Below are 21,596 nucleotides of genomic sequence, written 5' to 3'. Positions count from 1 at the left end.
CCCATCTCTCTTCAACCTCCCCTTTCTCCTCCTATGCTTGACACCCCTGTTTCCCCTCTCGGTAACTCCTTCCTCTTCCCTCCCTCTGACCTTATAGTCCCATTCTTTTCCCCCAAATACATCTAGCCCATTCCCCCCACTCTGCCTGGTGCCTGCCCCCCTACATTCACCCTTCATAGCCTACGGTACCTGTCCAGCACCTTCTGCTCTCTTCTCCCCTTTCCTCTGGCCTTCCTTTGACCCCTCCCTCCACTCACTGTACAGCACCTTCCCCTCTCATCTCTCCATATCTCTGACCTTCCTATGACCCCTCCCTTTCCCCTCCCTGTACAGCCCCTTCTCCTCTCATCTTCCCGTATCTCTGGCCTTCCGTGGACCCCCTTCTTCCCCCCTCCACCTCCCGCCCTCCCTCTCTACTCCTCAACTGCCTCCTCCTACTTATGATCTCTACTCTTCCCCTCTTCTCAACACTAGTAAAAATATCACTATAACACCATCCACCCCTCTCTGCCACCATCTTTCCCCACCTTCTACCCATGCACCGCAATACCTCCCCCATTCCCCCACCTCTCCCTGCCCTCCCTCGCCTACTTCACTCCCTCCCTTAACCATCGAGCCACCCAACATTCCGTGCTCAGTCCACCTCTCCCTGGAAAATAGACTTGATTCTCTCATCTCTTCCATTTCCCAGCTTGAAGAGTCCATCTCACTTTTAAGTGCTAAGATATCCCCCTTCCCTAACAACCTCCAAAGGAATACCTTGCTCCCGGACCCCAATAAAGCCAACCACAGTCTGTCCTCCGCAGACATCGCCAACTTACAAGACTAACAACGTCAATCCCCCTCCACTTTCCTCCCCTAATTATTTTACTCAATTCACTATTCAGACCATCTCTTCTGTCAGACCTAACCAGCCTTCTTCTTCTTCCCTGGCACCCTCATACAATAATCTTATCCCTATCTCCCTTAACAGCCCAAACACCCCCATCACCAAAACAGTTGTGTCAGAGCTGCATTGTTTGCTCCACAACTGCTGATCTGCAATCAAACACAAACTGGAAATTTCTGACACTATCACCCTCTACAATCTTGACATGCTCTTCCTCATTGAGACCTGGTTAAATGAATCCTCTCATACTTTGTTTGATCTTCTGATACCTACCGACTACTCTATCCTCAGAAACGACAGAACAGACAAATTGAGGGAGGTGTCGCTATCATCTTCAGAAACTCCCTTCAAATGAAAGCCTTCCCTACCATCTTCTTCGATACATTTGAATGCCTATCCCTAGAACTTCAAGTGCATCACGGCACACCCTTCAGGTTCCATGCAATCTACCACCCGATCGGTAACGGCTCTTCCTTTTCGGAGGAACTCACCGACTTCATCAGTGACCAATATTATCAAAGTGACAGACAGAGCTTCCTGGGTGACTTCAATCTCCACTGGGGCTCTTTGGAAGGCTTGGCTGCCAACAAGTGGTCATCTTTCTCTCAGTCAATTATCTTTTCCAACACTGCTCGGAAATTATTCACTCTAAGGGCTCAATCCTAGACCTTGTTCTATCTAAAGTAGACCTCCTTACTATTGCTCCCCCTATCCATGTAGACTGGTCAGACCACTTCCTCATTCACCTCCGTTTTCACCTATCACATGTTATAACTCTCGACCAACCTAAAAGGGCTACTACCTGGTTCTGCAACACTAAAAACATTGATCTTGAAACTCTATGTGATTCTGCTATGCATTCACTTCCTAAACTAGTCCCTAACATGGATGTGAATGATCTCACCTCCCATCGTCTCTCAGTCCTGGCAGTCGAAATCGATAATGTCGCTCCACTCCAAAGCAAAAGGAAAAGACCCACCCCCTCAGCACCTTGGTTCAATAAAGCTCTCTATGATGAAAGGAAGAACCTTAGAATTTTGGAGAAACACTGGAGACAATCTCCATACACCTCCAATCTCGCTCATTTACGCCCAGCAAGATCCAAATACTACAAGCACATCATCCATGAAAAACCATCACATTTCAGATCCCTCCCCGACTCAGCCAAAAACAGACCCAAAAACCTTTTTGACCTCATCAAAAACTCAAACTGCTCTCCCCAAACCATCAAGCCTGAGGATTCTTCCAAGAAAGTAGCAGAATTCGCTATATTCTGTGATGAAAAGGTCAAATCACTGGTGGATCAGGTCTCCCACCCCCATTGAGGAGCAGAACTTTGCCGCCATCTCGGAAGATGACCTCCTCAAATACATCCTCCAAACCAAACCCTCCAACCATCCTTCTTACCCCATCCCCAGTTTCATCACCATTGATTTCTACACCAATACTCTCTCTTACTGGACCAGGCTAGTCAATCTCTTCCTCAGTCAAGGCTCCCTCCCTGCTGCCCTCAAAACAGGACTGGTTAATCCTCTTCTGAAAAAAACCTCTGCAGATGCAAACAACCTCAATAACTTCTGCCCCATCACCAACCTCCCTTTTCTTTCGAAAATCACAGAAAAATGTGCGGTAAAACAACTTTCTCTGCATATTATGGACAATAATCTCCTTGACGTGTTCCAGTATGGCTTCATTCAGAATTGCAGCACTGAAACAGCCCTGCTGCAAGTGATTGATAATGCGCTGCACATACTCGATTCTTGGGAATCGGGCCTTCTGATCCTTCTTGATCTCTCTGCAGCCTTTGACACTGTTAATCACAACACCCTCCTTATCACTCTTCAACAGAGAATGGGCGTGGAAGGCACAGTGCTTAAATGGTTTGCCTCATTCCTCTCGGAGAGAATCCAAATGATCAAGAAAGCAAAAAGTCTTTCGTCTCCATTGGCGGTAGGCCTCAGCGTCCGACAAGGTTCTATCCTTGCACCCACTTTGTTTGAACTCTATCTGGAACCATTAGGGAACCTCCTAAATGAAGCTGGGATCCACTACCATCTCTATGCAGATGACACTCAAATCTACCACAAGGTGTCTTCAGCACACGATCTCTCACTACTCAACTCTACTCTCAACTCTATTCACAACTGGATGTTAGTTCAACAACTCATTCTCAATCCCTCAAAAACTGAATTCCTCCTACTTCCTACCTCTCTCTCCCCTCCTTCTGTTCAATCCTGGATGGACCAGCTGAATGTATTCAATAATAAACCCATCATTGTCGACAGCGCGAAATCCCTAGGTGTCATACTTGACAAAACTCAACCTTATCGCCCACATCAACTCCATTGATAAGAACGCACATTACCAGCTGCGCCTTCTGTGGGGGATTCGTCGGTTCTTACCGGAGAAAGACCTAAAAACCTTGGTCCAATCACTAGTTCTATCTAGACTGGAATACTGCAATTCTCTTCTGACTGGCCTACCCAAATCTCACCTCTCCCCCCTTCAAATCCGTCCTTCATTCAGCAGCTCGCTTTATTTCAGGGTCCAAACGAAGTGACCACATCACTCCCATCCTGTCTTCTCTTCGATGGCTTCCCATCGAGGCAAGATCTATTTACAAAACTGCTTGCATCACCCACAAAAGCCTTTCCCACTTCCTCCCCTCGTTACCTGGCGAATAAACTGAAAATGTCTGGAGCCTCGAGACCTTCTCGGAATGCGGAAAAGTTTCTGCTTTAGCCCCCCTCCTTCAAAAGGGAAAGATCGATGCCTCAATCGTGCTCAGGTAATGCGGTGTGAATCTGGAACTCGCTTCCTCCATTGCTCTGTGCCACCACCTCTATCCGGATCTTCAAAGCTGACCTGAAATCTCTTTTCTTCCAAAGTCACTTTCAGAACTAATACCTTCATTCTCAGACCCCTGTAGGAAGTTCGTTCATCATTGTAAATTTGTAATATTTTCTTGTACATTCCTCACTCTTGCTTGATGTGTTTGATATTGTGTTCTTGCCTTCTATGGTTTTATCCTACCTCTTCTTGTCTCCTCTTTATTTTTGTAACGTTCTATTTTGTAACATTTCTCTCATGTAACGTAACTGGTTCTTTTGTTCAGTGCTCTGACACCTTCGGGTAAAGTCTGTGCTATATAAAAATGCATTAACTAAATAAATAAATGAACAAACACTTATGAGGTCCTAAGAGCGAGACCTACCGGCTATGCCAATGCTTATTTTTTAGGTCTTTCCTGCCAATGCGCTTACGCATTGCTGGCGAGAGATATAGAGGGCCAGCAGCAAATCCTACCAAGAGGTTTTGGAGTGCGGATTATGCCCAGTGCATGTGAGGCATTCAAACGCGAAGCTTCGCCGGCGCGCGCTCGGCCTAACTTCCAGCTCCCCCTCTTACTTTCGTTCTCGCTCACACCCCATATGCTCGTTCCCTCCCCGACCTCAAAGGAACGCTGCTCCCCTGCTCCCCCGCCCCGCCACGCAATGCCGAGAACTTGTTAAGCAGTGCGGCACGCCGCACTTACTCTAATGTTTTTTTTATAATCCGTGCTTCCACCCCCTGCCACAGCAATGCCGAGAGCTTGTTTTATTTCTCCTCTCTCAAACATTCCGAACATTTTTCTCGCCTTTGCCTCACTCCTGCGAGCTCTCTCGCCTTCCACGTTCTCTCCCTCTTCTATCTCTCCTTTCACTCATTATTCTCCCATTGGTTCTTTCTAATCCACTTTTTAGATTTCTTTCTCATGCTTTTTTTCCCGTCTTCCCCGCCTATATTGCCCTCCGTCTCTCTTCTCCTTACTTCAATTGAGTAAGAGTATTTTTATTTATATTGCACAGTTACTTAAAACCATTTACAATACATCTTAGAAAGAAAGCAATCCTAAAAAAGACATTTGTATACGAAACTTTCAAAAACAGTATATAAAAAAACAATATGTGTATTAATATTTGTATCTATACATTCGTAACTAAAAACAGCAAGAATATACCAGTGTGTTCACATTAGTGAGTTGCTTGCGTAATTTAAAATGTTATAGTTATTAAAATGATGTCTTATCCATCTGGTTAGTGGGTCGAGTTGGCTTATTGGTCTGAAGTGACTTTCATCATGCCTGGCCCCTCCTTTTCCGTAAGCCTGTTTCGAAGCTTGGCCATGTATTTCCCAAACCTGGCTAGGTCTGATGGAAGAGTGCAGGAGAAAAGTACAGAAACAGCTTATTTTACTATTCGTACCCCGTATCGTAGCTAGATTTGTTTTAAAAAGATCCGTCGGGGCAAGAGCATCTCAGGCCAGGAGAAAATCATGTGTAGCAGAGATTTGTGTTTGTAGTTGCAGAGTCTGCATCTTATTTTATATTCCAGGGACCTCCACCCGGGGGTTAGCTCTTTAATTTGGAGGGGCACTATGTTGGCCCATATGATGTTTTTGAGTGCTTTCCTTCCTAGTGCTTGGCTGAGGTAGGGCTGTGTTTTATGCCCTATATATGATGTCGCCAACCCGGGTGGTCCTCTTCCTGTTACGAATTCTGCTAGGTCATTTGTATATGACAAATGAAGACATTCTTTGTTTATTGCATTTTTAGTCGCCAGGTAGTTTGTTGGTGCATCCTTCCAATTTTCAATTGACAGCCCCAACGTTTCCACTGCTTTTTCCTTGTAACTATGCCACGGGTTAGCGGTCTCTCCGTAAATTGGCTTAAGCATACTTTTTAAACTTCCAGCTGGGGCTGTTATAACTTGGTAGAAGTATTTAGTATGTGTTCCCAAGTATTCCTTACTTTGTTGCTTTAGGCCAAACTCCAAACGAATTAAACTGTGATGAGTGTGTTTGGGAAGTTTAAAAATAAGTTTTAAGGCCTGGCTTTCTACTTTATCCAACATTCCCTCCATTTTGCCTGGGAATGCCTGTTGTGCATATCCTGCGGTTGCCCTGATCTTGGCTTGTAGGACCTTTCTGATGGGTGCCGACGTTGGGCTCTGCATGAGCTCATTTAATTTGCATATCGAAAAAATTGTTGCCTGTGCTCTGGCCTTCATTTTTTGCGTGTGTGATGTTGCTTTGCCAGTTTCACTTAGCCAGCACCCGAGATAGTTATAAGAGGGCGTGGTTGTGATGATTTCCTTACCCACGTGCCATTTCAGTGAGGCTTTTTTTGGAAAGTGACCAAAAACAACAACTTTCGTTTTTTGCGTGTTGATTATGAGCTCATTGATTTCGATGTACTTATTTAAAGCTTCTAGCCCTCTTTGGAGCCCAATTTTTGTGTGGTCCATTACCACTAAATCGTCAGCGTATTGTAAAATTAGCAGTTTGTTTCTCCCGATTTTTGGGGTTACAAGGCATTCAGAAGCTTCTTCCCCAGATCTGCAGTGTATAGATTAAACAGCGTGGGGGCGAGTACACAGCCCTGTTTTAATACACGATTTGTCCGACACTACTTTGTTATAGTATTGTCTGCTAGTTTTACTTGGATCCAGGTATTGCTATATAATGAAATGATGGCGTTAAGGAGTCCTGCTGGGATGTGCCAATTGCTCAGTTTTTTCCAGAGCTTATTTCGGGGTACCCCGTCAAAGGCGGCTGAATAGTCTACAAAACATGTGAAAATTGGTTTGCTGTTTTTACAGTTTGCTTGCTGGCTCAAGTATGACATGGCCACGATGTTATCAATTGTGGAACATCCCTTACGGAAGCCAGTCTGGTAGTGGGGAAGGATTTTGTTCTCTTTAATCTATTCGTTAAGTTCCTTCAGTAGAGTACTGGAATAGGCTTTCCCTTCAATGTCCAGAAGAGCAATGAGTCGATAGTTTTTTGAGTCTGTGTTGTCCCCCTTCTTGAAGATAGGATGCAAGAAGGACCCTCGCCATGAGTCTGGTACTTGTGCTTTTAGTCTACATTCTGTAAACAGTATGGAGAGAATTCTACTCCAGTAAACTGGATCTTCTCTGAAGATTGCCCTAGGAAGGCCATTAGGCCCAGGAGCCCCATCTCTTCTTATCCTGCTTATTACTTGTTTAACTGAGGTACCATCTTGTTCTTTCCCAAATGATTCTACGAGGGCTTCCGTATCAGTTTCTTCTCCAATTGCGAGTGGGACCTCATGTTTTTCATGGGCTGTGATAGCTGCTTTCTCAGTGTAGATTGAGGCAGCATGCCTTATCCAAAAATTGGCGTGTACTGAGTTGCGCCTGTCCACTTTGCCGTTCTCCAAATTTGCAATATATTGCCAAAGTTGTCGTTGTTTGTTGGGTTTTGAAAGCTTGTGTATTGTTACCCAGTCATGCTCTACTTTTTCCTGTTTGAGTGACCATATTAAGTGTCTCTTCTTCTTTGATCGGTCTATGCATTTCCCCCTTGTTTCTTGTGTTCCTCTAATTTTGTGTAATCGTTTTGCTCTTTTTAATTTGCGCGACAATATAGTCAAATTTGTATTGTGTCTAAACCTTGAGGTAAGCATTATATTCCCCGGACCACTGACATTAGGATTGTTGACCAATTTAGCTTTTAGGTTTCCTATCCACTTTGTCCAGTTTTCCATTGTGGGTGGATTTCCCGGGCCCATCTCTTGTTTTTTTTTTCCAAAGGTTGAACCGCTTAGCTTGGGACGTGTTCCATTTTATCCTTTTGACTAGGGAGTGTTCTTCAGTCCCTGTTGACTGTGATATGGCCTCAGCTTGTTCCCTCTGCAGTAAGCACAAATTTGGGTCCACCTGCAGTAGTTTGTGGTCACTAGTCTTGTGTGCTATTATTTCAGTATTGGCAATTTTCTGGGCTAAGAGGTTACACAAAAATATGTAGTCTATTGTGGAACAATCCCTAAATGTGGCCACACTCACGAGCTTAGAGTCTCCAATTGTATATCTCTTTATCTCGCCCACTATATGTGTACTTATTTCTTGTGTTTTGCATCCTCTCTTCTCACTGACTTATCTCTCTTTCACCTCTAGATCATTCCCCTCTGTGTTCTCTCTCTCTATCTCACTTTCTCTGTTTCCCTCTCTCAACCTCTTTCATTCTCTCTTTCTCCCCGCTCAGGGTTGCCCTCTCTTTCCATCTAATCTCTTCTCCTCTCATAATACACTTGTATTGAAATTTGGATTCTGCAGATTATATAAAGATATCCGCAGAAGGTGCATGAATTCGCCATTCATCTTATTAGAACCGACCAGTGGCTTACGTCCTCCTGCTGAACCAGTTAGCTGTAAGGCGAACGTTACCTGTTTTCGATTCTGGCTAGTCTGAGGTGACCATGCAGTACCGACCAGGCACTGGCGAACAATTCGAATAATACAGTCAGCACCCCTAAATTAATTTCCGATACGGTCATGCCACCAGAAAGGCCTTTGCCCAAATGGTCACTGGAGGGATATTTACAGATTGCATTGAGTTTTCCAGACCCAGCACACAGCATGCACCAATGTAATCACTCTTTTTGACAACAATGGCATAGCTCACATGATTCCAACTCACTCGTGGTGGTCTCACATGTCTGATGTATTTAGTGGTTTAAAAGATACATGGACTGCTTCGTATTGATCGGACCATAACATCTGTTTCTCACACCCTCCTACCAGATAACAAGCGTGCTATGTTTTCATTGTCTGTCAATCTCACTAGAGGTGTAAGTGCTGTATACTCAACGCTCCTCTCCCCTCTAGCATGCAATGAAGGCGCCACAAAATGCAGTTTGATGTTACTGTCGATCCAATACCAGTGTTACTTAACTATACACAACACATTAACAAAGCACTCCGGTAGTGGCACAGCGCACAGAAATGGCGAAGAATTATCAGTGAGCAAAAGCGCTCCCCCTTCCCTGCCCCGCCCCCTCCTCCCCCCACAGCAATGCCGACAATGTTTACAGTAGCCTTGCTCTTCAAATGCTGTTGCTGTGTTGCCATCTCTCTTGGAACACTCAGCTTGAAAACACTTGACTTGCTAGCTGCAATGATGTCTGCCCTGCCACCATTTACTTCGGACCCTCACACACCCTCACACACCCTCACACGCTCTCACCCTCACTCACCCTCACACACCCTCACTCACCCTCACACCCTCACCCACCGTCACTCACCCTCATTCACTCATCCTCACCCACCATCACACCTTCACCCCCTCACCCTCACAACCCTCTCACCCTCAACCCCTCAAACCCTCTCACCCTCACCCACCCTCACACAACCTCACTCACCCTCACAATCCTCTCACCATCACTCACCCTCTCACCCTCCCTCACCCACCCCCTTCCCCTCACTCACCCTCTCATCCTCACACACCCTTTCACCCTCACAGAGCCTCTCACCCTCACACATACTCTCACCCACCCTCACCCTCAAACCTCCTCACCCTCACACCCCCTCACCCTCACACCCCCTCACCCCCACACACTCAAAAACCCACACACCCTCACACCGCATCACACCCCCACACACTCAGAACCCACACACCCTCACCCTCACACACCCTCTCACCCTCACACACCCTCTCACCCTCACACATCCTCTCACCCCCTCACCCTCACACACCCTCTCACCCTCACACATCCTCTCACCCCCTCACACCCCCTCCCCTCACCCTCCCACACACTCACCCTCACACATCCTCTCACCCTCACACACCCTCTCACCCTCACACACCCTCACACCCGCTCACCTCTCACACTGCTGCACGCTACACACTGCTGCACGCCTCACATTGCCGCACGCTGCACACTGCTGCATTACTCCTACTACTGCATGCTGCACACTGCTGCCCGCCTCACACTGCTGCCCACCTCACACTGCTGCATTACTCACACTGCTGCACGCCGCACACTGCTGCATGCCACACACTGCTGCACACCATACACTGCTGCACGCCATACACTGCTGCACGCCTCACACTGCTGCACGCTGCACACTGCTGCATTACTCACACTGCTGCACGCCACACACTGCTGCACGCCACACACTGCTGCACTCCTCACACTGCTGCATGTTGCACACTGCTGCATGCTGCACACTGCTTCATGCTGCACACTGCTTCATTACTCACACTGCTGCATACTACCGCCCGACACACACGACTGCACGCCACACACTGCTGCACGCCACACACTGCTGCACGCCTCACACTGCTGCATGCTGCACACTGCTGCAAGCCTCACACTGCTGCACGCCTTACACTGCTGAACGCCACACACTGCTGAACGCCACACACTGCTGCACGCCTTACACTGCTGAACGCCACACACTGCTGAACGCCACACACTGCTGAACGCCACACAACACGACCACATCACTCAGGGATACCACCATATCACTCTAGGACACCACCATATCCCTCTAGAACACCACCACATCACTCAGGGACAGCACCACATAACTCAGGGACACCACCAAATCACTCTGGGACACCACCACTTCACTATAGGACACCGCCACTTCACTCTGGGATACCACCACATCACTCTGGGACACCACTACATCACTCTGGGACACCACCACATCACTCAGGAACACCACCACATCAGTCAGGAACACCACCACATCATTCAGGGACACAACCACATCACTTATGAACACCACCACATCACTCAGGAACACCACCACATCACTCTGGGGCATCACCACATCATTCAGGGACACCACCACATCACTTATGAACACCACCACATCACTCTGGGACACCACCACATCACTTTGGGACACCACCACATCACTCTAATACACCCCCACATCACTGAGCCCAACCACATCATCACTCAGCACCACAACAGCATCACTCGGCAAGCACTGTCCTTGCTTGCTACCAACAAGCATTGCCATAGCCAATAGGACTCGCATTAGGAAAGTGTAAGCTATTGGCTTTGTAAACAACAATGCTAATAATTTATATATTTTCAAAGCCAACACATATTTAAAAAAAAATTCATTTACAATACCAATAGCTAGCTCACATTTTCCTAATGCGAGACCTATTGCATGCAAATGCTTGTTTGGGAGGGGGCTTGTGGGCGGGCTGGGTTTAAAAGGGCCTCGCAGGTACTTCTCGAAAAGAGGCACCGCCCACTCCTCACTCTTAGAGATAGTTCTTCATGTTGGCAGGTATGTAGGCCTACATTTTGAATTTATTCCACCGGGAGTATTACAATTCCATCATGGCTGCTCGATTTTCAGATGCAATATAATGGTTCCTCGCTCACAGCCAATAACTGTGATACCCAGCATCGCACTTTCGTTATAAAGTGGCCATCTTTCGGCAGTGCGATGTCAACATTCAGAAGGAAAACGTGAGATATAGTTCGTTCTTGTGCTAAGTGTATATAACTGGGTCATTTCAAAATAAAATTTACATTTAGTGTGAAAATAAAAAATACGGATGTACGAAAAATACATATCATAAGTGGATAGAAACATGTATATATTTTGTGACAATTCTAAATGTTCTCGTTTCGTAATTTCTACTTCTCATCAAATTATTTCTGCTAGACAATGTATAAGTAATATTCTGGCTGCGCTTTCTCAGAACAAGATACGTTCTTGTCTAATATGGCTGCCAGATGCCGAGCCATTGCGCTTGGCTTAAAGGGAGGGCGTCGGCATTTCCTGGTTCGATGCTGGCGGAGTTCTTACCCTGTCTTAAGGGGGTTATTAGAGTACATCCATCTTGGCAGCCGTCGTGTTCAGTTTCTAGCTGCTGCGCAAAGGTGACTTGCAGGTGAGAATGATTTTACTTATTTATTGGGGCTACGTCACGCGGATGTTGTTTGTGGACTGTAGTGTCAGGATACATGGTACCGGTAGCTTGGATCAGTTAAAAGGACAACCCCCCCTCTGGTGGGGGCTGCGTCCAGGTCTTCATTTTGACTCGCTGCTGCACCCTTCCGACCATTGCAACGTTTCACATGTCGCCGTTTGTTTGGTGCACTTAAAACATCCTTATAACAATCAAAGACTATTTTTTTTCTGAGACGTGAATCCAGATTAAGAAAGCATCAAGGAACAGCAGACGTTAAGTATTCGAGCAGTGGTGTTCCTGTGGTCACGGGACCCGCAGACAATTGCCTTGTTTTGGTAGGATCTGTGGACTGGGGAGTCAAAACTTTTTTTTTCCGTAGAAAAAACCCCTTTAATACCAACATGGTAGCCGTATATATAGCAAGGGGTCTGATTCGGAAAGAACGGTGGTTTGCACAGCTGTAGTCAGTTACTGCAGGCACGCAGACATATGATAGTGATCCAAAGAAATTTCTTTTACCTGAGAAAAACACCAAACTATTGCGTGTTAAAAAGACAAAATTATGTGTTATTTCGCAGTGAAAATTGTAGATTTAAGTGTGTCAAACAAGTTTAACCTTACATTTTTAGGTTCAGCATTAGCCTATACCTTTTTATTTTACAAAAATACATATCATGTACTTAAAAGGGCTTTCAGCCACCTATTGGACTGTTGCTTCGTCATTCATGTTTTGCTTCCTATCACTACAGCTTGGGGCAATGGGTCAGTCTGCTTAAGCCTCTGTTTAACGTCACATTGAGTGACTGCATTTTGAAGGGACAGTGGCATCCCTGTGTTGTCCCTAACTGTTAAGTCACAGGGGCTTCGCTTAGTATGGAGGAATGGATGCTGTGATAAACTTGTGTGCAAACCACCTTGACATGCTACTCAATTGCCTAACCCCCCTGGATGATCTGTAGACTGAGGCTAATTGATTTGCCCACCTGGGGCTAGCCATCTGTAACTTCCTTATGAAGCCAATTGGATCTGGTAATCCCAGGGTCCAAGTGTTGTCAATCCTCCTGGAGAAAGTCCTCTGCAAACTTGAAGAGGCGCTCAAGCTTCCTGTAAAGGGGGCTAGTATATCCAGTGTAAGGAGATTGAAACCGAGTACTGGGGGGGGGGGGGCTGGTTCAGTTTTGTAGGCAGGACTCCAGGACCTTCTTTAAGGTTGTTAAGGACATTGGTACCCTGGGATCCAGTGATAATTTAGTTATTACTACTACTACTAGCCTAGAGGTGTGGGTGAGACATTTGAGTGTTCTATACTGCTATATGCTGTGTCCTCTGGAAAGCCTGTAGGCAGCGGTGGTCTCCCAATAAAATTGAAAATTACCCTAGAAGAGGTTTGTGAAGCGATCATGAAGTCCGCATCTAACAACATTCTAAGACCTGATCGGGTCCCTATGGACATGTAAACATTTTGTTCCAAATTTGTGGGCCCCTTTATTGTGTAATTGTTTTGATGCTTCTACTACCTTCGGCCTCCCTGATTCATGGCATACTTCCATTATTGTACCCATTTTTAAAAGGCGACCCACCGTCTCCAATTTATTGTCCAATTTCCCTGCCTGATTCCGTGGGAAAAATGGCAGGGTGGGTTATGCTGGAGCGCCTGTTGTCTTTGGCCAGGGAGATGAACACGCTGTTGGAGGTGAAGTAAGGTTTCCAGGAGCGCGGTACAGTGGAGCAATGCCTAAATTTAGACTTGCTGATTAGCAAGTATACCATCTTGAAGCGGGGCTCCATCTGCTCCGCATTCATGGATCTATCTAGCGCCTTCGACAGTGTGATGAGATCTAAATTTGGGCCTTGTTGAGTGATCTGAGGTGGACCCAGGGCTTGGCCAATTTTTGTAGACCTTGCACTTTAACTTTTCTGTTAGGTATGGCTCTGCTGGTAAGCGCACCTACGGCTTCCTGCTGAGGAAGGGCGTACGCCTGAGATGTGTATTGGACCCAATTCTATTTCTGTTGTACATTAACGTTCTTGAGGCGGCACGATCTGCCTCTGCTGCGGATGTCTCGCAGATGGGCAAAAAAAAAATGCCCTCATTGCAATACGCGGACGAAGCTGTCTTATTTGGGAGAACACTCCAGAGTCTAAACATCCTATTTTAGGAGGTTGTCCGCATCATGGGGTCCCTCGGTTTAGTCACGAATTGTTCAAAAACTTAAACTATGTTTTGCAACCCCCAAATCTGTGAAGAGCATATTGCTCCAAGGCTATCCTGTTGCCTCTACCCAAGATTTTTCATATCTGGGTGTGGTCTTCGATGTCAGGGAATCTGCAAGTACAAAGCATCCCAACGGTTTTATAATGCTGCCGGTAACATCTATAGCTTAGGACAAACAACCTTTACAACAAGGTCGTTACACCGCTATACATTTACATCGCGGTCATTACAAGGAAAGTCGTTACGATGACTTGCACTGGATGGCGCTCTACACTAAGGAATGGTATGATTTACTATTCCAACACCTTCCCTACTGTTACAGACACTGGAGTTGGAATAGTAAATCATCCTATTCCTGAGTTCAGCGCCTCTAGCGCAAGTCGTTGTAACGACGTGCGTTGTAATAACCACGATGTAACGTACCACAATGTAAATGATTGCGTTGTAACGTCACATATTCATAGCTTAGCCTCATGTATTGGCAGAAAGCCCATGGCCCCCCTGCTGGAAGTCTTCAGGAGCAATGTCTCCTCATTCTTACTTGTGGGGCTGGCATCTGGGGATATTCCAACACCACCACTCTGCAGACTGAAGAGAACAGGGTCTTGCAATGTCTCTTGGGTGTACCCACATCTTGTGCCACCTATATACTTCATCAGAAGCTTGAGGTTGAGTATGTAGAAGACAGTATCAAATTGGCCCATTTGGTGCTATAGTGTGCTGTCTGGGTGAACCCACTAACTCAATAGGAAGGTGATCACTGATTGCCTTGCTTGCGATATAGGCTTGGCCATACACTGGTTGCAATACATTAAGCATGAAATGTCTGACGTGGGTAGACAGACTCATTTCTACCCCCTCTGCTAAATCCAAGGCCTACTTAACCTGGGTTAGCAAAGCGCTCCAATCCAGGAAACTGCGGCTTGGAGAGGAAGGGGAACTTGCTAAGATCTCTGTAAGGGAGTATGTGAATCTACAAACCACCCCAAATATTGAGCTGTATTTGTCATGGGTGCATGGTTCAGAGTCCTTTTCACCAGATTCAGGTTTGGCATTGTGAGGTGGCATTTGAGCTTCCTTCTGGGTCAATTTGATTCTAGTAATGTGCTACTCTGGCCTTGTGTTGAGTCCTAGCCCCAGAGTTTGCTCCACTTCCCTTTCTCTTGCACGTCCTACCTGGCATACTCCAAAAGGTTTTTAGTCCCATTAATTGGAGTATGTGGAATCGGGAGATGTGCAGAATAAAAGTATTTGAATTCTCTTAAAGAATTGTATTTCTTCGTCCTGACGATAAAAAGCTAAGGATGTTCTCAAGACTTACTGGAACTGTACTGTTAAGTTAAAAGTATGTGGCTAAGGCAACAAGAATGAGTAATGTCTCAGAGTATGAAGAAACGAATGAGACAAGTTTGAAAAGCAAAGCATCATTAGCCAACACAATATCCACTTACTGAACCAGTTAATAGAAAGAAAATGAACAACGGGGCCTGACTAAAAGGGCAAAAACTGTCAAGGCCATGGCTCCAAGACCAGATGCTGTTTCAAAATCTGACTGAAATGCCCCACTCGTGAGGAAGGAGCATGGTGAGAATACGTAGCCAGGATAAATGTCCTAAACAAACTGAAGCCCACTTTTCACCTGAAAGCATCACACAATGGCAGTGCAGACAGAAGCACAAAGGATAGAATTCTGAAGCGCCCACATTATCAGTGAGAAGCACATGAAATGTAAAGAAAGGAAGAGCGTGAACAAACGTGCTCACCACAGTCACTGCAAACTTGGAATATTTCACTGAAAAATAAAGGCACACCATGCAGTATTATGTTATTTTAAGTTAGGAAAGTGAAGTTACTCTCCTTATCTTGATTGTGAGCAGCAAGAAAAGTCACGTTTGTGCTCCAAGCCAATGACCATGTGGGGATTTGAGAAGTTTCATTTGGTCCACTAGTCTGCTGTGGTGTGTTACGTCTTGTGGGAACTTTTGTTTGTTTTCATTCTTAACTGCTATTCAAATATTGTCCAAAAGGAAAGCCTAATATGAGTCTCCGATCTTAAGTTAAAATTGCAAACAAAATGTAAACCAGTATTTAATTCAATAGTAAAATAATGAATAGAAAAAAAGGGAATATAATGTACAAGTAATCTGATGCCTTCAATTCAGTAAAAAAAAAAAAAAGGCTGAACGGACCCCAACATCATACATTTGCATTCCAACATGCTCCTGAAAAGGACTCATATTTTGGCTTCTGGGGGCAGTGAATTGTAATCGTTGTACGATGAATCCTACTTTAAACCCATGGCTACGCTTTTTCAGCCTACCCTGAATAAGATCATGGTGATAAACGTTCAAGTTAGTTGACTTTTATATTGAAAAGTCTTCAAGTCCTGTTTGAAGAAAGTTCTTTATTTAAGGGTTCTGTATCAGAAGTGGTGTGCGGGTACAAATTGCCATCCAATAATAAATTAACTAATTTGCTTTAAATAAGGATAACCTGCTTACTTACAATTGCTGAAACTACAGATTCTAACTATTTTTTTTTAAAACTGTCTATTCAAGATGATAAAATTATTTTTCCTAATTCTTGTGGCCATCAGTTGGGCACTTCACCTGCTTTTGAGACACATGTTTATATAGTCGGTATGCCTTTTTGACGTGTAAGATGTATTATTAATAAATTCAATAACTATTCAGTAACAAGCTTCAGATTGGCACTAGAAAATACACTTCAGTAGATTAGTGTAATGTGTACAAAGACATTGCAAACTATCTCACAAAGCATTGTGGTGTTTCCTGCGACCCAACACTGTGGCTGCCATGGCGACAAAACCAGACATTAGGAAACAGACAAGGGACTTCTTTACCAAGCACCTTGTGGCGACTGCACCAACTTTGAAGGACTGCGAGAGCAAGAGCAATCCTCGTTTGGTATCCTTGATGCAGGGAGGTCAATCCTTTAACGTATACTGAAGTATTTTATAACCACTACTAAAGGTGTAGCGTAGAAGGTGTCGCATGTGGAGATATCGTGGAAGAAACTAAACTAACGAGGAGCGGACAGAGAGGTATGTACTGTGGCTGGTTTTCGAAAATGTAAGTTTGAAAAGGGTCGATGTGCTTAGGGGTAAGACTGGAACAGCAAATGGTGACATTGGACAGTATGGTCAATGCTGCAGGCATCAGAATTTGGGGGGTGCATGGTTGCATGAGGGAGAGGATGAGTGGATCCCTCTTGATTTCATTTCTGAGGGTGGCGGTCTTAGGTTGGCAACCCAGTGTGTTTGTGAACCTTCAGACAGGGGCGGCTTCTCCATTGGAGCGGAGGAGCGTAGCACTACTTAAATGCCCCTCAAAGCCCTATGGATGAAAAATAAAATGGTAATTTATTAGCATTTTTATTTTTCATCATCCTATCCTGAACAGAGTGTCAGGACTGGATGGGATCTGCTGAGTGGCAGCAGGGAGTAGTGGTTGGCAGAGAGCTGCCTGTACACTGTTTAAAGAGCGCATGTCTCTTTGGCCGTCCATCTTTCGACGGCGAGGCAAACATGCACAGTTTAAACATCTCAACCCAGTTGTTTTAAGACAGCTGAGTTGAGATCATGTGCAGGCCTCCAGTGCGCTGGGGAGCGCAGAGAGAGGCCGCTCCCTCGAATCGGGGTGCTGCTCTCTTGCTGGTTAACAGGATGTGAGCAGCACCAGGATTGGTCAAGGGAGTTTGCAGTGATCCGCACTGCAGTCTCAGCAGCAGAGGTCTGGAGCGAGAAGGACGTTATTGTTGTCTAGATTTGGTGTTTATAATTACATTTTTTATTTTATCTGCACAAACTCGCCCGTTTCCCCTCCCATAGATGCCAGCCGCCACTTCCTTCAGAAAGTCTTCTAGCTTACTACAAAAGGCCCTGGGCGTGAGACAGCAGATATAGAACGATCACTGTGGATCTTGGGAAATCTTTACAGGGAAGAAGTGATGAGGGCTGGATCTGAGCAGATGCAGGTGCTTTATGGGGAAGGCAGTGTTAACATTTTTCCATACTTAAATCCAACAATCCACAGAAGGGTGAGGAAAGCTTCGTACCATCAATATGGCTCTAGCTGTAGGACTAAGAACATTACTTTGGTAACCCTCTATGGTCCAAGTAGTTGCAAAGGGAAAACACAAGTGTTCTCCCAAACTGGATCTGCTGAACATTTTTGATTGGTAGGAAACTTGAGTAGGACAGCAGCTGCCTGGAGGCTTCTGCAAATTGCATGTCTCCTTATCAAGCAGGCTGAGCAACTTTTTTTTTTTGTCTGCCTAGCCAGGGGAGATTGTGCTATTACATTTTCTTGGCCAAGTTTCTGTCTCTTTCCTTAAGTTCTTTCAACCACAGTTTATCTTGCACCTTACTTTTGGTGCAAATACCTGTGCTAAATAGCCTATTTAAACGTTTGTCAATCAATAAACTTTATTCGGCTCAATAGAACCATAAATCTTTGTTACTAGTGTGCTTAGTTATAATTTGAGAGTATTTTCTATCTGTGGTATTTTGTTTGTACTATTTCAATAAATAAAAAGATTTTGAAGACTAGAATTACAGGTACATCTAACTTCATCCAGATTTTCCCTTTAAAATACATGTAAAGAGTGGTCCGGTTTCTGCTATCAACATGGTTCTATGATGATGTCAGGCCTGTGGCTTCAGTGAGCAGTTGGTCCAGCTGTGTCTGGCATGAAGAGTTCAGGTCTTTCTTGGAAGAATAAATGTACTTGAAGAATACTTCTGGATTACATCTTTTATTTATCACAACACGGTAATACATTTTCTGGATTGATGTTCCAGAACACAGCCTGGTAGAGACTTTCTAGAACCCCTGGCAGGAAGAACTTTGTCAATATTCCAACCAGAAACAGAAAGCCAGTTGGACTGCAACCACCCCACAACACAGTTAACAATATTTGAGTGAGTTGTGTTTCAGGTAACAATGTTGAGAGTTATTGCAGGGATGGTCTGTGGAATCCAAACCCGCTTTCATTATGGAAATGCACACTCGCAAATAAGGGATATACTTGTGAATGGGGAAAGTCGGCAAAACAGTAGCAACAATGTTTACCGGTAGTATTAACAGTAAGAAATATTGTAACGTTCCAGTAGGATCATAACATTTTCTTACTAAACTAATCTTGGCACCAAAGAAAAGGCCAAATTTGAATATTCAAAATGGATCCCACCTCTAAATAATTAAGCCTATGTTCATTGAATGGCAATGTCTTCTATACTCATCTGTGCTGAAAGGAAGGCTATAAGCCCACAGAGTGAAGGCTAAGAGCACCTCGCCACAGCTTTCAGCAAAGGAAGATGTGATTCTGCATGGGCTGTGCCTTGCATGGGTGGTTCAAAGTCCCCTGTATTTTTTCACACATTCTTCTTAGTTAATATAAATTCCTATTCATAGTTAAATTTCTCAGAACAAACCATTCTCAGAAAAAACTGGGCACCCTTTCACTTGGGTGCTGTGAAACAATGCTTTTGTTTAAAAAAACTAACTAGAAACACATCTATCTTTTTCATGAAACCGTGTCTATCATTCAAAACACTTATTCATATGAAATAATACAATCTGGTAGACTTGATTTTCACATGGCAAAAAATAATTGCATGAATATATGTGCATTTTATTTTTCAATGCCTAAATCTAGGGCCAATAGAATTGTGACAGGGGAGGACCATATAATGGGGTAGGGTTGACTTAAAAATGTGTCAAGGAAAGGCAAATTATTTTCCAATGGCCCTGCGTACAGTCGTCCTATATAATTAATAAAAAATAGAAGTATCTAAGGAAAAGAATCATGATAATAATAACGGCTCGGTTATGAGTTAAATACTCCACAATAAAAAAATTGACTTCATTAATTGATGTAAATCACTGAATGTGTTTGTTGTAAGCCTTGAATATGAGCAGTGTGTGCATTTCAGAGACCTATGCCAGTCATTATTTTTAGTAGCTTCTTTTGTTTTTTGGGTCCTAGTCTGGATTGCACCGATTCACTTGTGTATTGAGATGCAAAAGAGACGAGGATAATGAAAAATGTCCTAGCTATCGTAACGGAACGTTTCATTTCTATTAAGGACACAGAGGCGGGGATTAGGCTTTATCTTCCTTCACTTTATTCGCCAACAGCCTTTAAACAATCACTGGTTTTAACAAACTACCTTTCCCATGAGTCTTGGGGAGGGGGGATTAAATCAGTTCTTCCAATCAAGATGCTGCACGTTCCTATTACCATCTGTGGGGACTCTCTATTCCCCCTCCTTTCTTCCTTCAAGCACAGCCGTCGCTTTCGAAATTCACTTCTGTTTAGAAGATTCTGTCTCTGAGGAAAAAAAGCGGCAGCGTGAAAATCTGATGACCGATATTCTGACCATCTTAACATGGCATAACGAAGAAATCTAGCGAAACATAATGCATAGAACAGACAAAAAACATATATAAAGAAATATACCATTCCATAGAGGAAATATGTTTATGGTGTAAATCTCCCTGGGTGGGTCTTCGTCTTTTAAAAAAAATGTATTTATTTATATATTTTTTTTAAAACCTTTTATTCAAAAAAATGAGATACATGCGCAAGCCCACAACCATCATGGCCGGCCGCAAAGACAATCAATAGAAGCAGGAGAACCGTAGGCCAATCTACAATCAGGATATTTCAAGGTACACCAGACGTGACTGTGAGGTGCGCAACACAGGATATGAGGTTTTCATTTTTAAATTTTAGAAGAAGAGAGGGGGCTGCAACAACAAGGACTTCACACCTTACATGGAAAGGACACAAAAGAAACAAGGGGGACGTACCCCATGTACAATCGGAGATAGGCTATGACTACAGCAACTATATAATCTAAGCAGCCGCAGCGGTAAGACTGGACAATAAGCCGTATTACAGAAAGCAACATTCCTAAGTATCACCCCAGAGAGCCCACCCCCAAGAACAGAGAAACAGAGGCTTGTTGAGATACCAGAAAAAGAAAAAAGGTGCGAGACCCAGGGACAGCCAACCCTACTAAAGAGGAAATAACCCTCCCAAAGCCGGAAAAGAGCGATAGGGACCATAGAACAAAACAAACTAAAATAACAAACCCCCCCGAACCCGCCACCCTGCACCCCTGTACTGGCTACGGCCTAACCCACTAACAGCGTGCCTGTCGCCCCGGAACTGCCCCACAGTAGGGAAAAAGTATAAGAAGTGGAGGAGGAGAGAAACAGACCCACTCCCGGACACCCGGTGTCCCCCGCCTGCAGTGACCTCCCCAAGGCACAATCCTCAGTAATCGAAGCAAACATTTGGCATTATCACGGGGAGGACATTCACCAATAAGAAACCCCCCCCACCCCGCCCCAGGCCCGATGAGATATTCGGTGCAGTCCCGGCAAAAGTGAACTGAGCTATACCAGGAAAGTAGAAGTCAACCCTATAAGCATTACAGGGAGACCGATCGCCAAAGTCACAACAAACGTAGTAAAAGGGAACGTCTCGGGTGGTCCAAAGCAGTGGCAAGGAGCCAGAACCGCTCAAAGTCTAAATCAGCCCTGTCCAGTGCGAATCCGTTCCGGAGCACGCGCCAACCAAGCCAATGCCGACCAGAAGCAGACAAAGCGTCCATGGCAGTCCGAGGCACTGAAGATGGAACAAAGTCCGGACACAAAATGGCGGCCTCCGTTATACAGGGGGGTCGGGAAGAAGAAAAACGGTAGTCCCCTTCGATAGGACCCTGAGACT

General features: G+C 44.8%; 1 protein-coding gene across 2 annotated transcripts in view; it reads left to right on the top strand.

Moving 5' to 3' along the window:
- The window catches only part of ANXA7 (annexin A7), a 453,711-nt gene that overhangs the window by 13,491 nt on the left and 418,624 nt on the right, over positions 1 to 21,596 (top strand). The window contains exon 1 of one of the 2 annotated variants that reach the window (XM_086922336.1): positions 11,483 to 11,599. The exons of the other annotated variant lie outside the window; for it this stretch is intronic. Coding sequence (XP_086778462.1) covers positions 11,496 to 11,599 — 104 coding nt within the window. The 5' untranslated portion in view covers positions 11,483 to 11,495. Of the gene's footprint in view, positions 1 to 11,482; positions 11,600 to 21,596 lie in introns of those variants that run through there. 2 annotated transcript variants of the gene reach the window in all.

The sequence above is a fragment of the Lissotriton vulgaris genome, chromosome 5, assembly GCF_964263255.1.
Source record: "Lissotriton vulgaris chromosome 5, aLisVul1.2, whole genome shotgun sequence".
In the NCBI taxonomy this organism is placed as follows: Eukaryota; Metazoa; Chordata; class Amphibia; order Caudata; family Salamandridae; genus Lissotriton; species Lissotriton vulgaris.
The sequence above is the reverse complement of the archived record's forward strand: the minus strand, read 5'-3'. Positions and strand labels throughout refer to the sequence as shown.